The following is a 13,060-nucleotide window of genomic DNA, read 5'->3' on the forward strand; positions in this document are numbered from 1 at the left end:
ATTCAGTGTTGGGGCTCCACCCTAATGACCCCAAATCTAATCCCCACTTCTCAATACCACAGCGGGATCACATGCCCACCCTGGTGATACCATTAATGGAGGACTCTGGGCTAAGTTCCTGTCCGAGTGGGGAGCACCTTCCAAACCACAGCGGAAAATAGAGCTCTGCTGGCCAGAAGGTGCTGCCCCTGCCCCCGCTGTGGAGCCAGGCTGGGGCTGGAGGGGCTTAGGTGCCCAGAGCCATGCAGTGGGGTCTGGGGGGCGCCCTTGTGCCTGGCCTGCATAGGAAGGAGCAGCCCCCAGACCCTCAGGAAGAGGCCCCGGCTGGGCACAGCGAGGGGCAGAGGCAGTGAGGGGTGCGTGGCCCAAGTGGGAGCCAGACATCCGGCAGCAGGTGCGTCAGAGACGGAGACACGCAGGTGGCTCCTGCACCAGCGGACACGACTCGGCAGTGCTGGAGAGACAGGATTCTCGGGAGCCCGTCCCTCGGGGACCTTCCTCTTAGATCTCCGGGTGCCGAGCCCCAAGGGAATAGGCGAGTTGGCTTGAGCCCTGCGTTTGAGGCAGCTGCTCCTCCAGCCACGAGAAACTAGTGTCCAGATTTTCTCAGTAAGAAAATCTTTCATTTTTCTGATGGGTCTGTGTTATGGTCACGAGTCAGGATGTCCCCTGGAGAAGGCAGGCTCACACACACCCTGTCTTCGTGCTGAAGTGGGTAGGTGTGTGTCCTGTCGGGGAAATAAATGAGCACCAGCAGGCTCCCAGGAAGAGACGGGCACCTGGGCGGATGCAGGGAGACCAGGAATCGGCTTCCTCTGCCCCACCGGAAATGCCCACGCCCTCTGCTGTAGGTGCCCTCTAGGAGGGGGTGGGCCACGCACCTGCACAGGGGCACGGCAAGGCAAGAAGAGCATTTCAGGGTCCCCTGGGACTCCTCCAGTGGCCAGGCCTGCTGCGGTGACAGCCCAGGGATGCCTGCATCACAAAGGAGAACAGCGACATCACCACCTTCAGAAGGCAGGAGAGCCACAGCAGGGTGTGACTCTTGACTGGACAGAGGCCGCAGGACAGTACCTGTCCCGGGGGGACGACTTTGACTGCCTCCGTACCCACCCTGACCCGAGGTAAAGGCAGCCCAGGGGTGTTTGGAGGTGCGGGTGATGGTGTCAGTGGTGGCTGTTGGCTGCACCAGCAGGGGCGGGCTGCTGCTGGGAACGGGAGCAGGGCAGTGGCTAGGGGGACCACACTGGCCCCTCCGCATGCTGGTTCCAATGACCTTGAATTTAAAAGGTGGACAGCTTCAAACTACAAAGGCCTGAGAAGGTGCCCAGGGGTTGTGCAGAATGGCCAGGGGAAACAGGATGGGAGCCACGTCTGGTCCAGTTTCCCAGTAGCCCTGTGACAAAGTGCTCGTCTTGCTTACCTTGGCAAGTGCAGGTGCCATGCATGCTGTCCCCACGGCAGTGTATCGCAACACAGAGTGTCACCAATATCAAAACCTGTGAAGGGCTGCTTCAGATCTTTGCTCTCAGGCTGGGTGTCTTCAAGGGCCAGCGTGCTCCCGCCCAGAGGCCCCCTCAGCTCAGAGCAGTCGCGTCTCAGGTTATCAAATGGGTGTTCAGTGATGAAGCCGAGAGAATCCCCTTGGCCTTGACACCCCTCCCTGCACGACCCCCAGGGGGCTTTTCTGCCACACAAACCTGCAACACTAGCTGGGCCCCAGCCAGATCCCGGGCTCCATGTTGGGGGCTGGTGCCTTTGACTTAGATACCAGTCCACTACAGTCCTGTCTTGGACCACCGTGGCCTCGGGAGCACCAGCTTACTGTCCCTGGGAGGACAAAGGAGCACAGGCCACTGGGGAAGGCACCTGCAGCTGAGGAGGTCCCCGGCTCCATCCCCAGGGTCTGCATGCCTCACGCCAGCCAGGGGTCATCAGGAGCACCCGCTCCTGGAGATGGGCAGGCACTGTCCGTAGAACTGGGGTGTCCCAGCTCCGGGCTTCCTCCCCAAGGCCCTGGGTGGTGTCCAGACGTCTGCCCGCTGATCTGTTGCAGGAGGTGACAGGGTGTGCTTCCTGTGGGTTAAACCCTCCCTCCCTCCCTTTCCTTAGGAGGCAATGAATTCTAAGCGGAGAATGCTGTTCCTGGGTTTGGTTCTTTTATCCCTGATGACGGCCAAGCACTACTTCAGGTAAAGCCCGACGCCAAGTCTCCAAGAGCCCAGTGATGGGGACACTGCCCTGCCCTGTCGGAGGAGGCGGGCAGCACTGCCGCAGGCCCAGGAACCCCAGGGGCCCATGGAGGGCAGGGTCCCTTAGGGTCAGGGATCAAAGCCTGGTGGGGTTGGCGGGCAGCAGAAGGCCCGGAGTCCTCGAGGCCGTGGGCTCGTCTGACGCACCTGGAGGCGGAGGCTGGGAGTCAGCTCGGCTGAGACCACGGGGGCAGCAGAAAGACCACGAAGCCACACGGCGAGAGACGAAGTCCCCAAAGTCAGACGCACCGAGACAGGACCCTGGTCTGCCCTGTTCTGGGAGGGTGCCAGGGCTTTCCCAGGTGACGAGGACCAGCTCCCGGGCGAGGGGCAAACGTGTGTGGGAGTCACTGAAGGGCCCCGTGACCGTCACCTTATGGCACAGCCAACCACACCCCGAGGCACAGACCTCAGGACCCGGAGGTGCCAGGAAAGCGGCACGACCCTGTTCCCCGTGAGGCGCCGACACCTGGGTCAGTGCAGACTCCCTCCTGGGACGCAGAAGGCCCGACAAGGCCTGGCCTGGGTTTGGATTCTCCTTCCTCCTCCCGACTCCTTCTTTTTGGTGCTGGGGTTGAACCCAGGGGTGCTGCACCACTGAGCCACACCCCAGCCTTTCCGTGTTTTGAGACAGGGTCTCCCTAAGTTGCTGAGGCTGACCTTGAACTCACCATCCTCCTTCTGAGTTGCTGGGATTGCAGGTGTGACCACTGTGCCCAGCTGGGCTGACACTCACCCAGAGCCATCTCCCCTGTGGCCCTAGCCCCCAGTAAAGAGCAGGTTCCCACTGCCCTGGGCCCTGCTGGCTCCTTGGCTAGGCAGCACCAGGACCTCCGAGCCTGCACAGCGAGGAGGAGCCAGCGTTGGCTCCCTGTGGATGCCTGCGGGTGTTGATTGGGCGCCAGTTTACATGCTGGGCTCCAGCCCGGGAAGCGGGAAACCACAGTGTGTGCCTGCAGGGGTTTGCCAGACAGAGAAAACCAGACACGTCGTGGGGCAGTGTGTTTATATGGCAGGACGCCAGTGCAGCCAGCTGAGAGGCCAGGAGGGCTCTTCTAGGTGGGTCACAAACCATCTCCAAGTTCGGACCACGTGTCTGATGTAAACAGGACCTATGTGTCCCAGGGGCACCTCTGCCAGCTGCCCTCGCTCCCTCTTGGAAATCTGAACCTCAGTCACACGGTGCCACTCCCCACGTCCTCCTTAGGAGCAACACGGTGTTTCTGAGCACCTGTGGAGCGGGGAGTGGGGGGACACAGAGAGAGATAGGGACAGACATAGGGAGGGAGAGAGAAGAGAGAGGGAGAGAGAGAGAGAGGAGAAAGAGACAGAAAGAGAGGGAGAGACAGAGGGACAGAGATAGAGAGGGAGGGGGAGAGAGAGACAGAGAGGGAGAAACAGATGGAGAGATGGAGAGGGAGAGAGACGGGCTGGGGCGGGGGGAGAAAGCCTTTGCCAACCCCGTGGAAGGCCTGCGTCTGAGCTTGTAAAGGAGGGAGCCAGACATCTGAAGAACGGGCATGAGAGCCGTACAGAGCTCACCCGACAGGACATGCAGACAGAACACGAGAGTACAAAGACGCCCAGCGTCATTTGTCATTGAAACCATGAGCTGCCACTGCACACCAGGTTCATTTCTAAAACCCTGAGGTCTGCACAGCGGCGGCAGCGGGGAGGACGGAGGCCCGGAGGCTCACGGCAGCAGCTGTACGGGGGCTCACAGTGGAAGAGGGGGCCAGGGACTCGGCCATGTGCCTGGGAACTGGGCGTTACATCTGCACATGTGAGATGTTCAGGCATTAATTTGGTTAAGAAATGAATAAATACATGGACCTTCATTCTAGAAATTTAAAACTTCAAATTGCAAAACATCTTTGTTCAAATTCAAAGCTTGACTATCTCCCGCCCCTGAAGAAGGAAGGATCCTGTGCTGGTTGATGGATTTGGGAACTGGAAGACGAGGGTGCCCAGTGGGGCCAAGGGGCTGGACCCTGTTAGCAGGAGCACCCTCCCCCCACAAGCCCCTCCACACAGCAAGGCGCTCAGGGCAGCAGCCATGACCCACCGTGTTTGTTCAGCTGGAGGGAAAAGCTGCTGGTTCAGCCCCGATGTGTGTTGGGTCTGAGGACCTGGAGCTGGTCACGGAGAGGACAGGGCGTGGGAGGGCAGCGTGGGGTAGGCTTGCCCAGGACGGCTGAGGGCAGCCTCCCTGAGGGGACAGGCAAGGGGAGGGAGCTTGCCTGCCCAGGGAGTGGCCTTGTGGCAGCGGGAGCCTGGGGCCAGAGAGCTCTGAAGGGCCACAGAGGTTTGGGGCCTTTCAGGTCAGGGCCGTTGGGACAGTGCAGCAGCATGAGCAGGTGCGACTGGTGGCTTGCTGCCACCCTGCTGTGAGCCCGGGCTGCAGGGCCACCTCCACCACCATGGTGGCTCAGCACCTCCAGCTGTCCCAGAACCAGGGTGGCGCTCGCTGCTCTGGCAGGGTCCTTGTGGGATGGTGACTTTCTTCAGGGTGGGGAGCGCTCCAGCCATGTCTCCTACCTGGGACTGGAAGTCAGCAAGACCAGCTCTGTGAAGGTGGCTGGAGGTGGCTTTCATCAAGTTCCCTCTTGATGACATCTGGCCTGGACGACTGGATTCTGAGAGTGTGTGCTGGGAGGTCCAGCGCTGAGGACACTGAGATAATGTCTGAGGGAATGCGCTCTGAGGTCCAGAGCACTCTGGACGGTTGGTGCCGCTGCCTCTGACCTGCCCTGTTCTGCACCAGCTTTCTGCAAAACTGCACCCCTCGTGTCTGCCACTCAGCATGGCCTTCAGCAGTTCAATGAGGTGGCCAGTGCTGTCTCAACAGGCTCTGCAGGAACGACTGTCCCCATAGGCTGCAAGGGTCTGAGTGTGGCCAGGCCTGGCTGGGCTGAGCGGCCTCGCTGGGCCAGGGGCTTGAAACACGCTTCCAGCTTTCGGTGCCTCAGCTCGCAGCATGCTCCAGGGGACGGGACTTCCGTGAGACCAGAGCATCTGTGTCTAAGAGAGTCCGAGATCAGGTCTGCCCCTCCCGACACTCCTCACCAACACAGGGTGCAGCCATTGGTTCTCAGGAGGAAATTAGCCAACTCTGTGCCCATCTGGATGCCCATGCTCTTACCTGGGATGTGGATTCCTTCCAGAGTCCCCTAGACACAGGGCCTCCTGGCCACTCTGCCTCGGGTCACAGCCTCTTCTCCGGACACTTCTTCCCTGGGCCAGGCCCTGTGGAGACCTCTCTCCCACTGCCTCTGGACCCAGGTGTGGGTTGGTGTGCTGGGGGGGGGTGTCCCAGGGGCCAGTCAGTGCTGAGGTGTGTTTCCAAGGTCAGGAGGCAGGGGCTGCAGATGTGGGTAGAGCTAGCTCCAAATAGCGTCTCCCCGGAGGCTCAGCACATAGGTGTTCCCTGAGCAAACTGACTCTGTGATGACCTGCTTTCCCCTTTGTCCCCAGGAACTACGGCGTAGAAGAACCTCAGCTGTCAACCTGGTTTAAACCCAAGTAAGAACAAAAATGTCCCTTTATGAAAACAGCATGTCTCACTTGAAGGGACGGGTTCCTTCCTCCAATCCCCACGTCATAGCGCCCTGGGTCCAGAGTGGTGCGCTGGTCTTTGAGGCTCTGGTGGGTGCCCAGGTTCTGCTCACCAAGACCCAGCATCACCGGTGAAGAGAGAGTGGACGCACTCTGTCCACTGGGCTCCGAGGTCCTGGCTTATCCAGGGGTGGCCAAGCTATGTGCAGCCAACCCAGGCCCCTTCACTCACGGACACTAGCGCTGGAGAAGAGAAGAGTGGACTCCCAGGCGGCCATGTGCACAGTTCAGATGGACGGCAGGGCCCAGCCCGCTGTCCCAGCACAGGGTTTGCTCCTGGAGATCAGGAAGTAGTTGGCTTCAACAGTCCCCATCATGTCCCCGTGACAGAGGTGTGTCTGGTCCATTAATATCAGTGACTTTTAGGTCAGAAGAGCGACTAAGGGGGTGGGGGACGGGCTGAGTCTCGAGGTGCCGCAGTCTCTGGCTGGGCACAAATCACGAGCCTCCACACAGCTTGTAGATTCAAACAGCAATTCTTTATTCCCCATCTCACACCGGCCTTCTACAAACACGCTCTGGGGAAATCCACGTTCTCTGCCCAAATCCACACCCACTGGGCTTCTGTCTCCCAAAATATACTGTCTGACCCTAAGAACTCAAGAGGAACTCAGGCAGCAGGATACGCCCTATTCTAAACGGGGAACACCCTAATCTCCTATTATGCTAAACCAGGAACACCCTAAACACGGATCCGCCCTGGTCCTTGAGCAAGGTCACCTTACATGCAATGTCACTGCAAAATGTCCTATTTCCACGAGTCCTTCCACTAAAGAAACATGGGGGTACGCTGGCAAGGAAACTGTCATACCTACTTGGCTGATGGCTCCCAGCATCGAGGGTCTGTTCAGGTTTCCCTGCTCGTACCCGGAGGCACGATGCCAGTGGTGGTGCTGCCTGGGGGACCCCCTGGGGCCTCGTCCTCTGGGGCTGGCCGACTGAGCCGGTCCCTGGGGCTCCGGGTAGCCCACAGGTGGGGGAGGTCCTCATAGTGGGTCAGTGGCTGACCGGTTCTTCCTTTTTGTTCACAATGATGTGTATTATTTGTGGGATAAATTTCTGAAATGGGGTTCTTAGATCAAAGGTCATAACATCAGAACATTCGACGTAAAGGTAAAATTGCTAGGTGTCCTTTCATAATTGTCCCCTTTCATCTTCTTATGTACAGTGGATAAACTCACGTCTCATCCACTCTTACAGGTGGCAGAACTGCTTATTGAACCCCTCAACTCAGCCTGCACTCCAGGGACTGTCACGGGGTTTGAGGGTCTCTTTGTGTTTGGCTGGTCTCTTGTGCGTCCCTCTCTCACCTGGGTCTTTTAGGGGACCCCGGGTGGGCAGAGTGGGTTCCGGACAGCCTGCGCCGGTGTCTTGCACAGAGCCCACTCAGGCTGCCTGTCGGTCTGCTGGCTCTTTGAGACAGGGCTGCAGCCTTTCACGCCCATGCCTGGGTGTCTGTCCTTCCCCACCCTGTCTGTCTGTCCGTGCCCACCTCTGGAACACTCACTGGCCCAACTCCCGTCGCTGACCGTGTGGTCCTGGTGGGTTGACCTCCACTCTCCTTTCCCTATCATTTTATCTCACCTGTATGTATTCTGAAGTATCCACATTTGAATCTTGGTCATAGCTTTTCAAAGGGGACCGTGCATGTTGGTGGTCTTCTGGGTCTACCCCTTCCTTGGTGCTACGGGGCCAGGATTCACCCAAATTTTGCACATTGTTGCAGTTCTTTTTGACATCTGTGTAGTACTCTGGCGTGGAAATGCCCCAGCAGATCCACCCTCTGTCCCGCTCCTGGGGGCTCGAATTGCTTTGCTCTTGGGATCTGTGCTGCCGTGAGTGTTGGCATGCAGTGCCTCCTGGTCGAGAGCCTGGTGCATTGCTACACGGTGGTAACAGATGTGATTGTTCCACCTAGGGTGTAGGGCGTGGTACTTGTACTCTGGCTGCTTTAACAGAGTACCATTGACTGGGTGGCTTTAACAATAGCAAGTTGTCACAGTTCTGCAGGCTGAGTCCTGGGGAGCAGCACTGTCAGGTTCTGGTGAGGGCCCTCCCCTGAGCATGCCCAACCCAGAACTTTTCAAAACCCCTCTGGAGAACTCTTTCCACAGCTTTTCCTCTTATACTCTTTGCTTTGTCCGTGCCGATTGCTATGGGCACGGGGTTGGTCTTGGGCTTTTGATGTGGGGTTTGCATTGATTTTCAAATTTTGAGCCAGCCTGGCGCATCTGAAATCCTGTTGTCACTTCTTCATTATGGAAATCTAACCCTCTCCCCTGTTTCTGACTTGTCTTCCCACCTCGCTGGCCCCTCGGTTGGCTTGGAGCAGGCATGAGGATGTCCACTGGGCACGGGGGCGGGGTGGGGGCAGAGGCACGGTGCAGGAGGCCGTGGGCCCCCCGTGAGCTGGCTTCGGTCTGTAATGGAGGGTATGTGGCCGGGCTGCTTTCCCTCAACTGCCCTTCTGCCCCCAGAACTGGAGGAAGTGGCCTCTGGACCTGGGAGGCAGGTTGGGGCTGAGGAGAGCTCAAGGCAGACAGCAGTCCAGCAGTGTGAGCCTCGTGTTGACTGTCACCCTGGGGTGACGCACTTGACCTCTGTGGGCTCTGCACATGCTGGCAGGCAGGACACCCGTGCACGCCTCGGAGGGTCCTGCCAGGGCCAGGCCCTGTCTAGTGCCCTGGAGGGGCTGCGTCAGCACGCTGGCGCCAGTGGCCACAGCCAGCACGGTGGCCCTGCCTAACTGTTCTGGGTACTTCCCAGGAAACGCTTGGACGTCACCACCACCACCGACTGGCTGGCCCCCATCTTGTGGGAAGGCACGTTCAGCACACAGGCCCTGGAGAAATTCTACAGGAAGCGGAACCTCACCGTGGGCCTGGCTGTCTTTGCTAGAGGCAGGTAGGTGCCACCCAACATGTGTCCTTCTTGGGAAAAACCGAGGACACGCATCATGGACGTTCTGCCCCAGAGGGCAGCTTGTCCTTGCCATGGCCGCCGCTTCCAGCCAACCTGTACAAGAACTTTGCTGTGGTCACTTTTCCACCTTGGCTGGGTCCGAGGGTCCACTTGGGAGGCCTTTGGCCAGCTTAGCTCTGGCTCAGTGGTTCCAAAATTCCAAGGCATGTCAGGCCCCGGGGCTCACTACGTCCTGGCCCCCTGACTGACCCAGTGGAGCTGCGGCCCCACCTTCTCTCCCGGGGGATGTTGGGCTCTTTGGCATCAGGCAGCCTTTGGTGGCCTCTGTTCCCCAGAGAACACGTAGGGACACAGGTTTCTTGCTCCATGTGTCCCAGGTTTGCTGATGAGTACCTGGAGCTGTTCTTGCAGTCGGCCAACAAGTACTTCATGCCCGGCCACAGGGTGGTCTTCTACATCATGACCAACGACTATGTCAAGCGGCCCAGCATGGAGCTTCGTCCACTCTGCACCTTCCAGTTGCTTCTGATGGAGGAGGAGCAGTGGTGGTCGGACATCGACCTCATTCGCATGAAGGTCCTGGGGGAGCACATCGTGGCGCACATCCTGGAGGAGGCCGACTTCCTCTTCAGCATGACGGCTGACCTGGTCTTCCAGGACGACTTTGGGGTGGAGACGCTGGGCACCTCCGTGGCGCAGCTCCACGCCTGGTGGTACTTCAGGAACACCCGGAATTACCCTTACGAGAGGCGGCCTCAGTCCTCGGCCTACATCCCGTTCGGACAGGGGGACTTCTTCTACAGCGGCTCCATCATTGGGGGCACACCCCAGAGAGTCCTGGACTTCATCAGGGACTACATGGAGGGCGTCATCCACGACCTGAAAATCGGGCTCAACAGCACCTTCGAAAGGCACCTCAACAAGTTCTTCTTCCTCCACAAGCCCACCAAGCTGCTGTCCCCCGAATACGGCTGGGACCCCACGTTCAACGCCCCGCCCCAGGTCCACTACGTCAAGGTGGCACTGCACCCCGAGAGGAGCTAAGGGGGCTCCACGCCCTCAGGACAGGAGGGAGTCCCCGCGGTCACGCTCGCAGGACGCCAAACCTCCCCCTTCCAGAGGGCTCTTCCTCCTCACGATTGCGAGTCCTCTGACTCGGTTGATCTGGGATGAAGAGTGGCGGTGTGCTGAGTGTTCGTTCACAGAGGCTGCCGTCTGGTGGTGTGGACAACGTGAACGTGCTTTTGACACAGAACAATCTTATTTTCTTTTAATGAAGGAACACTCCAGTTCAGAAACAAGTCTGTTTGCAAAACAGAAAAGTGTTATTAAATAAATGTAAAAAAAAAATCTGTTCATTCTCCCGGCATGTGGCACGGGCTTGGTGTTGGATTCAGGAAGGTCGTGGCCAGTCTGTCCTGCAGGTGACAGGTCCTAGGTGGCTGGAGGCAGGCTCTCTGGCAACACAGAGGTGGTAAGCCGTGGGTTTAAAGCTGGCCCTTTTGCCTCTGTTCCTGTGGAGCTGTTTGCTGACCACCTGCTGAATCTTCTCGGTCAGAGGTGGCCAGGATGGTAGTGTCCTCGGCAGCCTGGGGCTGTCAGGGATGAGCCCTGCAGGCTCGGGGGCCACTGCTCTCTGGCAAGCTTTGGGCCCCTACACAGGGGTGTACCCTGAGTGCTACAGGCTGAGGAGTGGTCCCCCTGCCTCTCATTTTGGAAGCCTGAGCCCTGGTTTCTGAGAACATGACGGGGTATTTACAGAGGTCATTAGGTCAAGATGAAGCCCATAGGGTGGACCTGACTACAGTGCAACAGGAGTGTCCTCATCAGAAGAGGAGACCAGGACTGGGACCCATGCCAATGGATGACCAGTGAGGCCCAGCCCAGGAGAGGCCTTGGAGGAGCCCACCTGTGGCTCCAGGCCCTGGACTTGAGGCTCCAGTGCTGGGAGGGGCCTCCCGCCTACCTTTGCCCAGGTGCCTGGCAGCCTCGTGAACTGGGGGGAGTGACCCTGCTGCTGACACCGCAGGGCAGATGGGGGCCGAGCGCTGTGGCTGGAGGAGCTGCCGCCTTCAGGGTCAGACCCGGGGCTGTAACCCGTGGTCACTCCTGTAGCCTCCCTGCCCGGCCCTCTGGCACTCCAGGGCCAGGCTCGGCTCCCGCTCGCCATCTGCTCTAAGTGGTTTCCCCCTTGCATTCAATGTCTCCACAGATGCCAGGAGTGAGGAGGGAGAAGGACCCTAGCCACAGCCCTGTCCAAGGCCGTCTGTCGCTGCCTTGGGTCTGACCTGGCAGGGCAGGGGGACTGCCCTGAGCAGGGGCTCTGCCAAGGTGGCGTCGAGGCAGGGAGGGTTGTGGAGAGGAGCTCAAAATGCCCACGTACAAGCAGCGGAGCCAGCATCAAGGCAGAGCAGGCCCTTGGTTCACCTGGGGACAGAGGTCAGCTGGCCAGTGGGTGGGCTCCCGGGGCCACACTCAGGCCTGCTGAGGAGTCCAGGGAGGCCTGCCAAGCCCTGTCCTTACTCTAGGGCTGCCCTTCCCGCACAGTGGGCATCACTGAATTTGTCTAGAAATGTCCCTGTCTTATTTGGTGGGCAATGCGGTGCCTGCTGCTGGGTGACTCGGGAGCCCGGCCCCTCTCTCCACATTGCACTCGGCAGCTCTGGGCTCCGCGAGTGTGCAGATAGCCCCTTTTGGGTCTTTCGCTCATTTTTCTAACTCCCCTTTGAATTAGGGAGTAGCTTTGATATATATTTATCTGTGTGATGGGAATTCATTGTCAATTTCGTGGCAAATATTAGTGACACTTTTTTTGTATTTCAGTTCTGCAGGTGATAACTGATGTGTGGGGATCCAAAGGCTCCGTGGGTCCCTCTTTTCCCTTGGGGCTTCTTTCTGTCCTACCTGTTGGCACCTCGGTCCCCAAGTATAGGGAGGACAGAAATTTCTAGGTTTCTCCTTTTAAAGAATGGGTCAGGAGTTAATGAGTGGCCACCTCTGCCCTTCCTGTGCCCCAGAGGTCTCCCCGTTGCCGTCAGCTCCTTTATTCAATGCAGGTGCCCTGAGGGTGGGCCATTTTGTCACCCGTGCTGTAGGGACGCGTGTTTGCCTGCTGACCTCGGGCCTCGCTGTCTTTCTTCCTGCCCTGCGCTCGTGCCGCGTGACTTCCCCCTGTGGTTACGTCCCAGAGGCAGACGGTTTCAATGCTTTTCTTTTTAAACATTTCTAAACTTGTATTCTTTCAGGTAAATTTTAGATTTGGGTTTTTCCGGGCAGACATCCCCCTGGAGCGTGGCCTCGGGGGCTGACCTGTGGAGGCCAACTTGAGCTGGGGACCTGTGGGACCCCGAGGAGCGAGGAGCGCGGGCATTTATTCTGTTGACCCTGCTGGGCGGTGCGCCTGCTGAGTACGCCTCTGTCACCCAGCCGCACCCCAGCCCCGGGCGTCTCTGAGTCCAGAATAAGGATATCTTTATTTCACAGGAAGTCTGCACCTTCTTGGGTCCTCACATTTCCAGGGCTGCTGGTTATGGGGAAGCGGCTCTGTTCTGTCGGTCTATTCCGTCACCGTGTCACCAGCTTTTGGGTCACCCCTGGCAAAACCCTCCTCGTGGCGGTTCAGAGTTTTAGGTCATGCTTGTTTCACTCTGGTGGAGCGTGGGGACAGCTGGCCAGGCGGGCTCCGGGTAGGCCTTGCAGAGGTGTCTTCTGGGCTGGGCACCTGCCAGGCCTGTCTAGGTGGGTGTCAAGGACTCTGACCTGGTTTCCCCGGAGCCTGCCCAGCTGGAGCAGAGGTGGGCACGCACTGTAGGGCCCTTGGCTCTGAGCTGGGCGTCCACTGGCCTCAGTGCCCCAGTCCACGCATCCCTGGAAGCCCCAGCTGGCTCCCGGGGTGGGGAGTGTGGTTAGAGTCGTGGCCACTCTCCAGAGTGGCCCACAGCAGACCCAGGTGGGCCAGGTCAGGGGCAGGAGCACCTGAGATGAACCTCCTGGGGTTGCCTTGTGACGCACACCACGGGGTGACACTGTCAGCCTGGGCCGGCGTGAGGACCTTGGCAATCTGCTCCTGCAGGTGCTTCTGCGGAGCTGGGGACGTGGGGCCACACACCCCTCCCACTAGTCTCTTTCAGGTGCAGGCCAGGCTGGGAGATGCTATGGGTCCCTATGTGGTCAGTTGGCAGGTGGCCCTGTGACTCACAGGGACGGGGGAGAGGACAGACTGCAGGGGCTTCAGGCTCCTGGGCAAGTCCCTGGCCAGAAGGCAGGGGAGC

At 59.0% G+C, this 13,060-nt stretch overlaps 1 protein-coding gene across 1 annotated transcript; it reads left to right on the top strand.

Annotated features, from left to right (window-relative positions):
- The first annotated feature begins 2,118 nt into the window (after positions 1-2,118).
- Glt6d1 (glycosyltransferase 6 domain containing 1) lies at positions 2,119-9,833 on the top strand. The gene is made up of 4 exons (XM_076844964.2): positions 2,119-2,192; positions 5,727-5,774; positions 8,634-8,771; positions 9,167-9,833. The coding sequence occupies exons 1-4, from the start codon at positions 2,119-2,121 to the stop codon at positions 9,831-9,833; spliced, it is 927 nt and encodes a 308-aa protein (XP_076701079.1).
- Positions 9,834-13,060: the final 3,227 nt, after the last annotated feature.

Source organism: Callospermophilus lateralis, chromosome 2 (genome assembly GCF_048772815.1).
Source record: "Callospermophilus lateralis isolate mCalLat2 chromosome 2, mCalLat2.hap1, whole genome shotgun sequence".
NCBI lineage: Eukaryota > Metazoa > Chordata > Mammalia > Rodentia > Sciuridae > Callospermophilus > Callospermophilus lateralis.

Excerpts from the sequence above, each read along its gene's own strand:
- Glt6d1 (XM_076844964.2), top strand. The coding sequence starts at position 2,119 with ATGAATTCTAAGCGGAGAATGCTGTTCCTGGGTTTGGTTCTTTTATCC. Across the intron at positions 2,193-5,726 it reads ACGGCCAAGCACTACTTCAG|GAACTACGGCGTAGAAGAAC; the intron begins GTAAAGCCCGAC and ends CTTTGTCCCCAG. Across the intron at positions 8,772-9,166 it reads GCTGTCTTTGCTAGAGGCAG|GTTTGCTGATGAGTACCTGG; the intron begins GTAGGTGCCACC and ends CATGTGTCCCAG.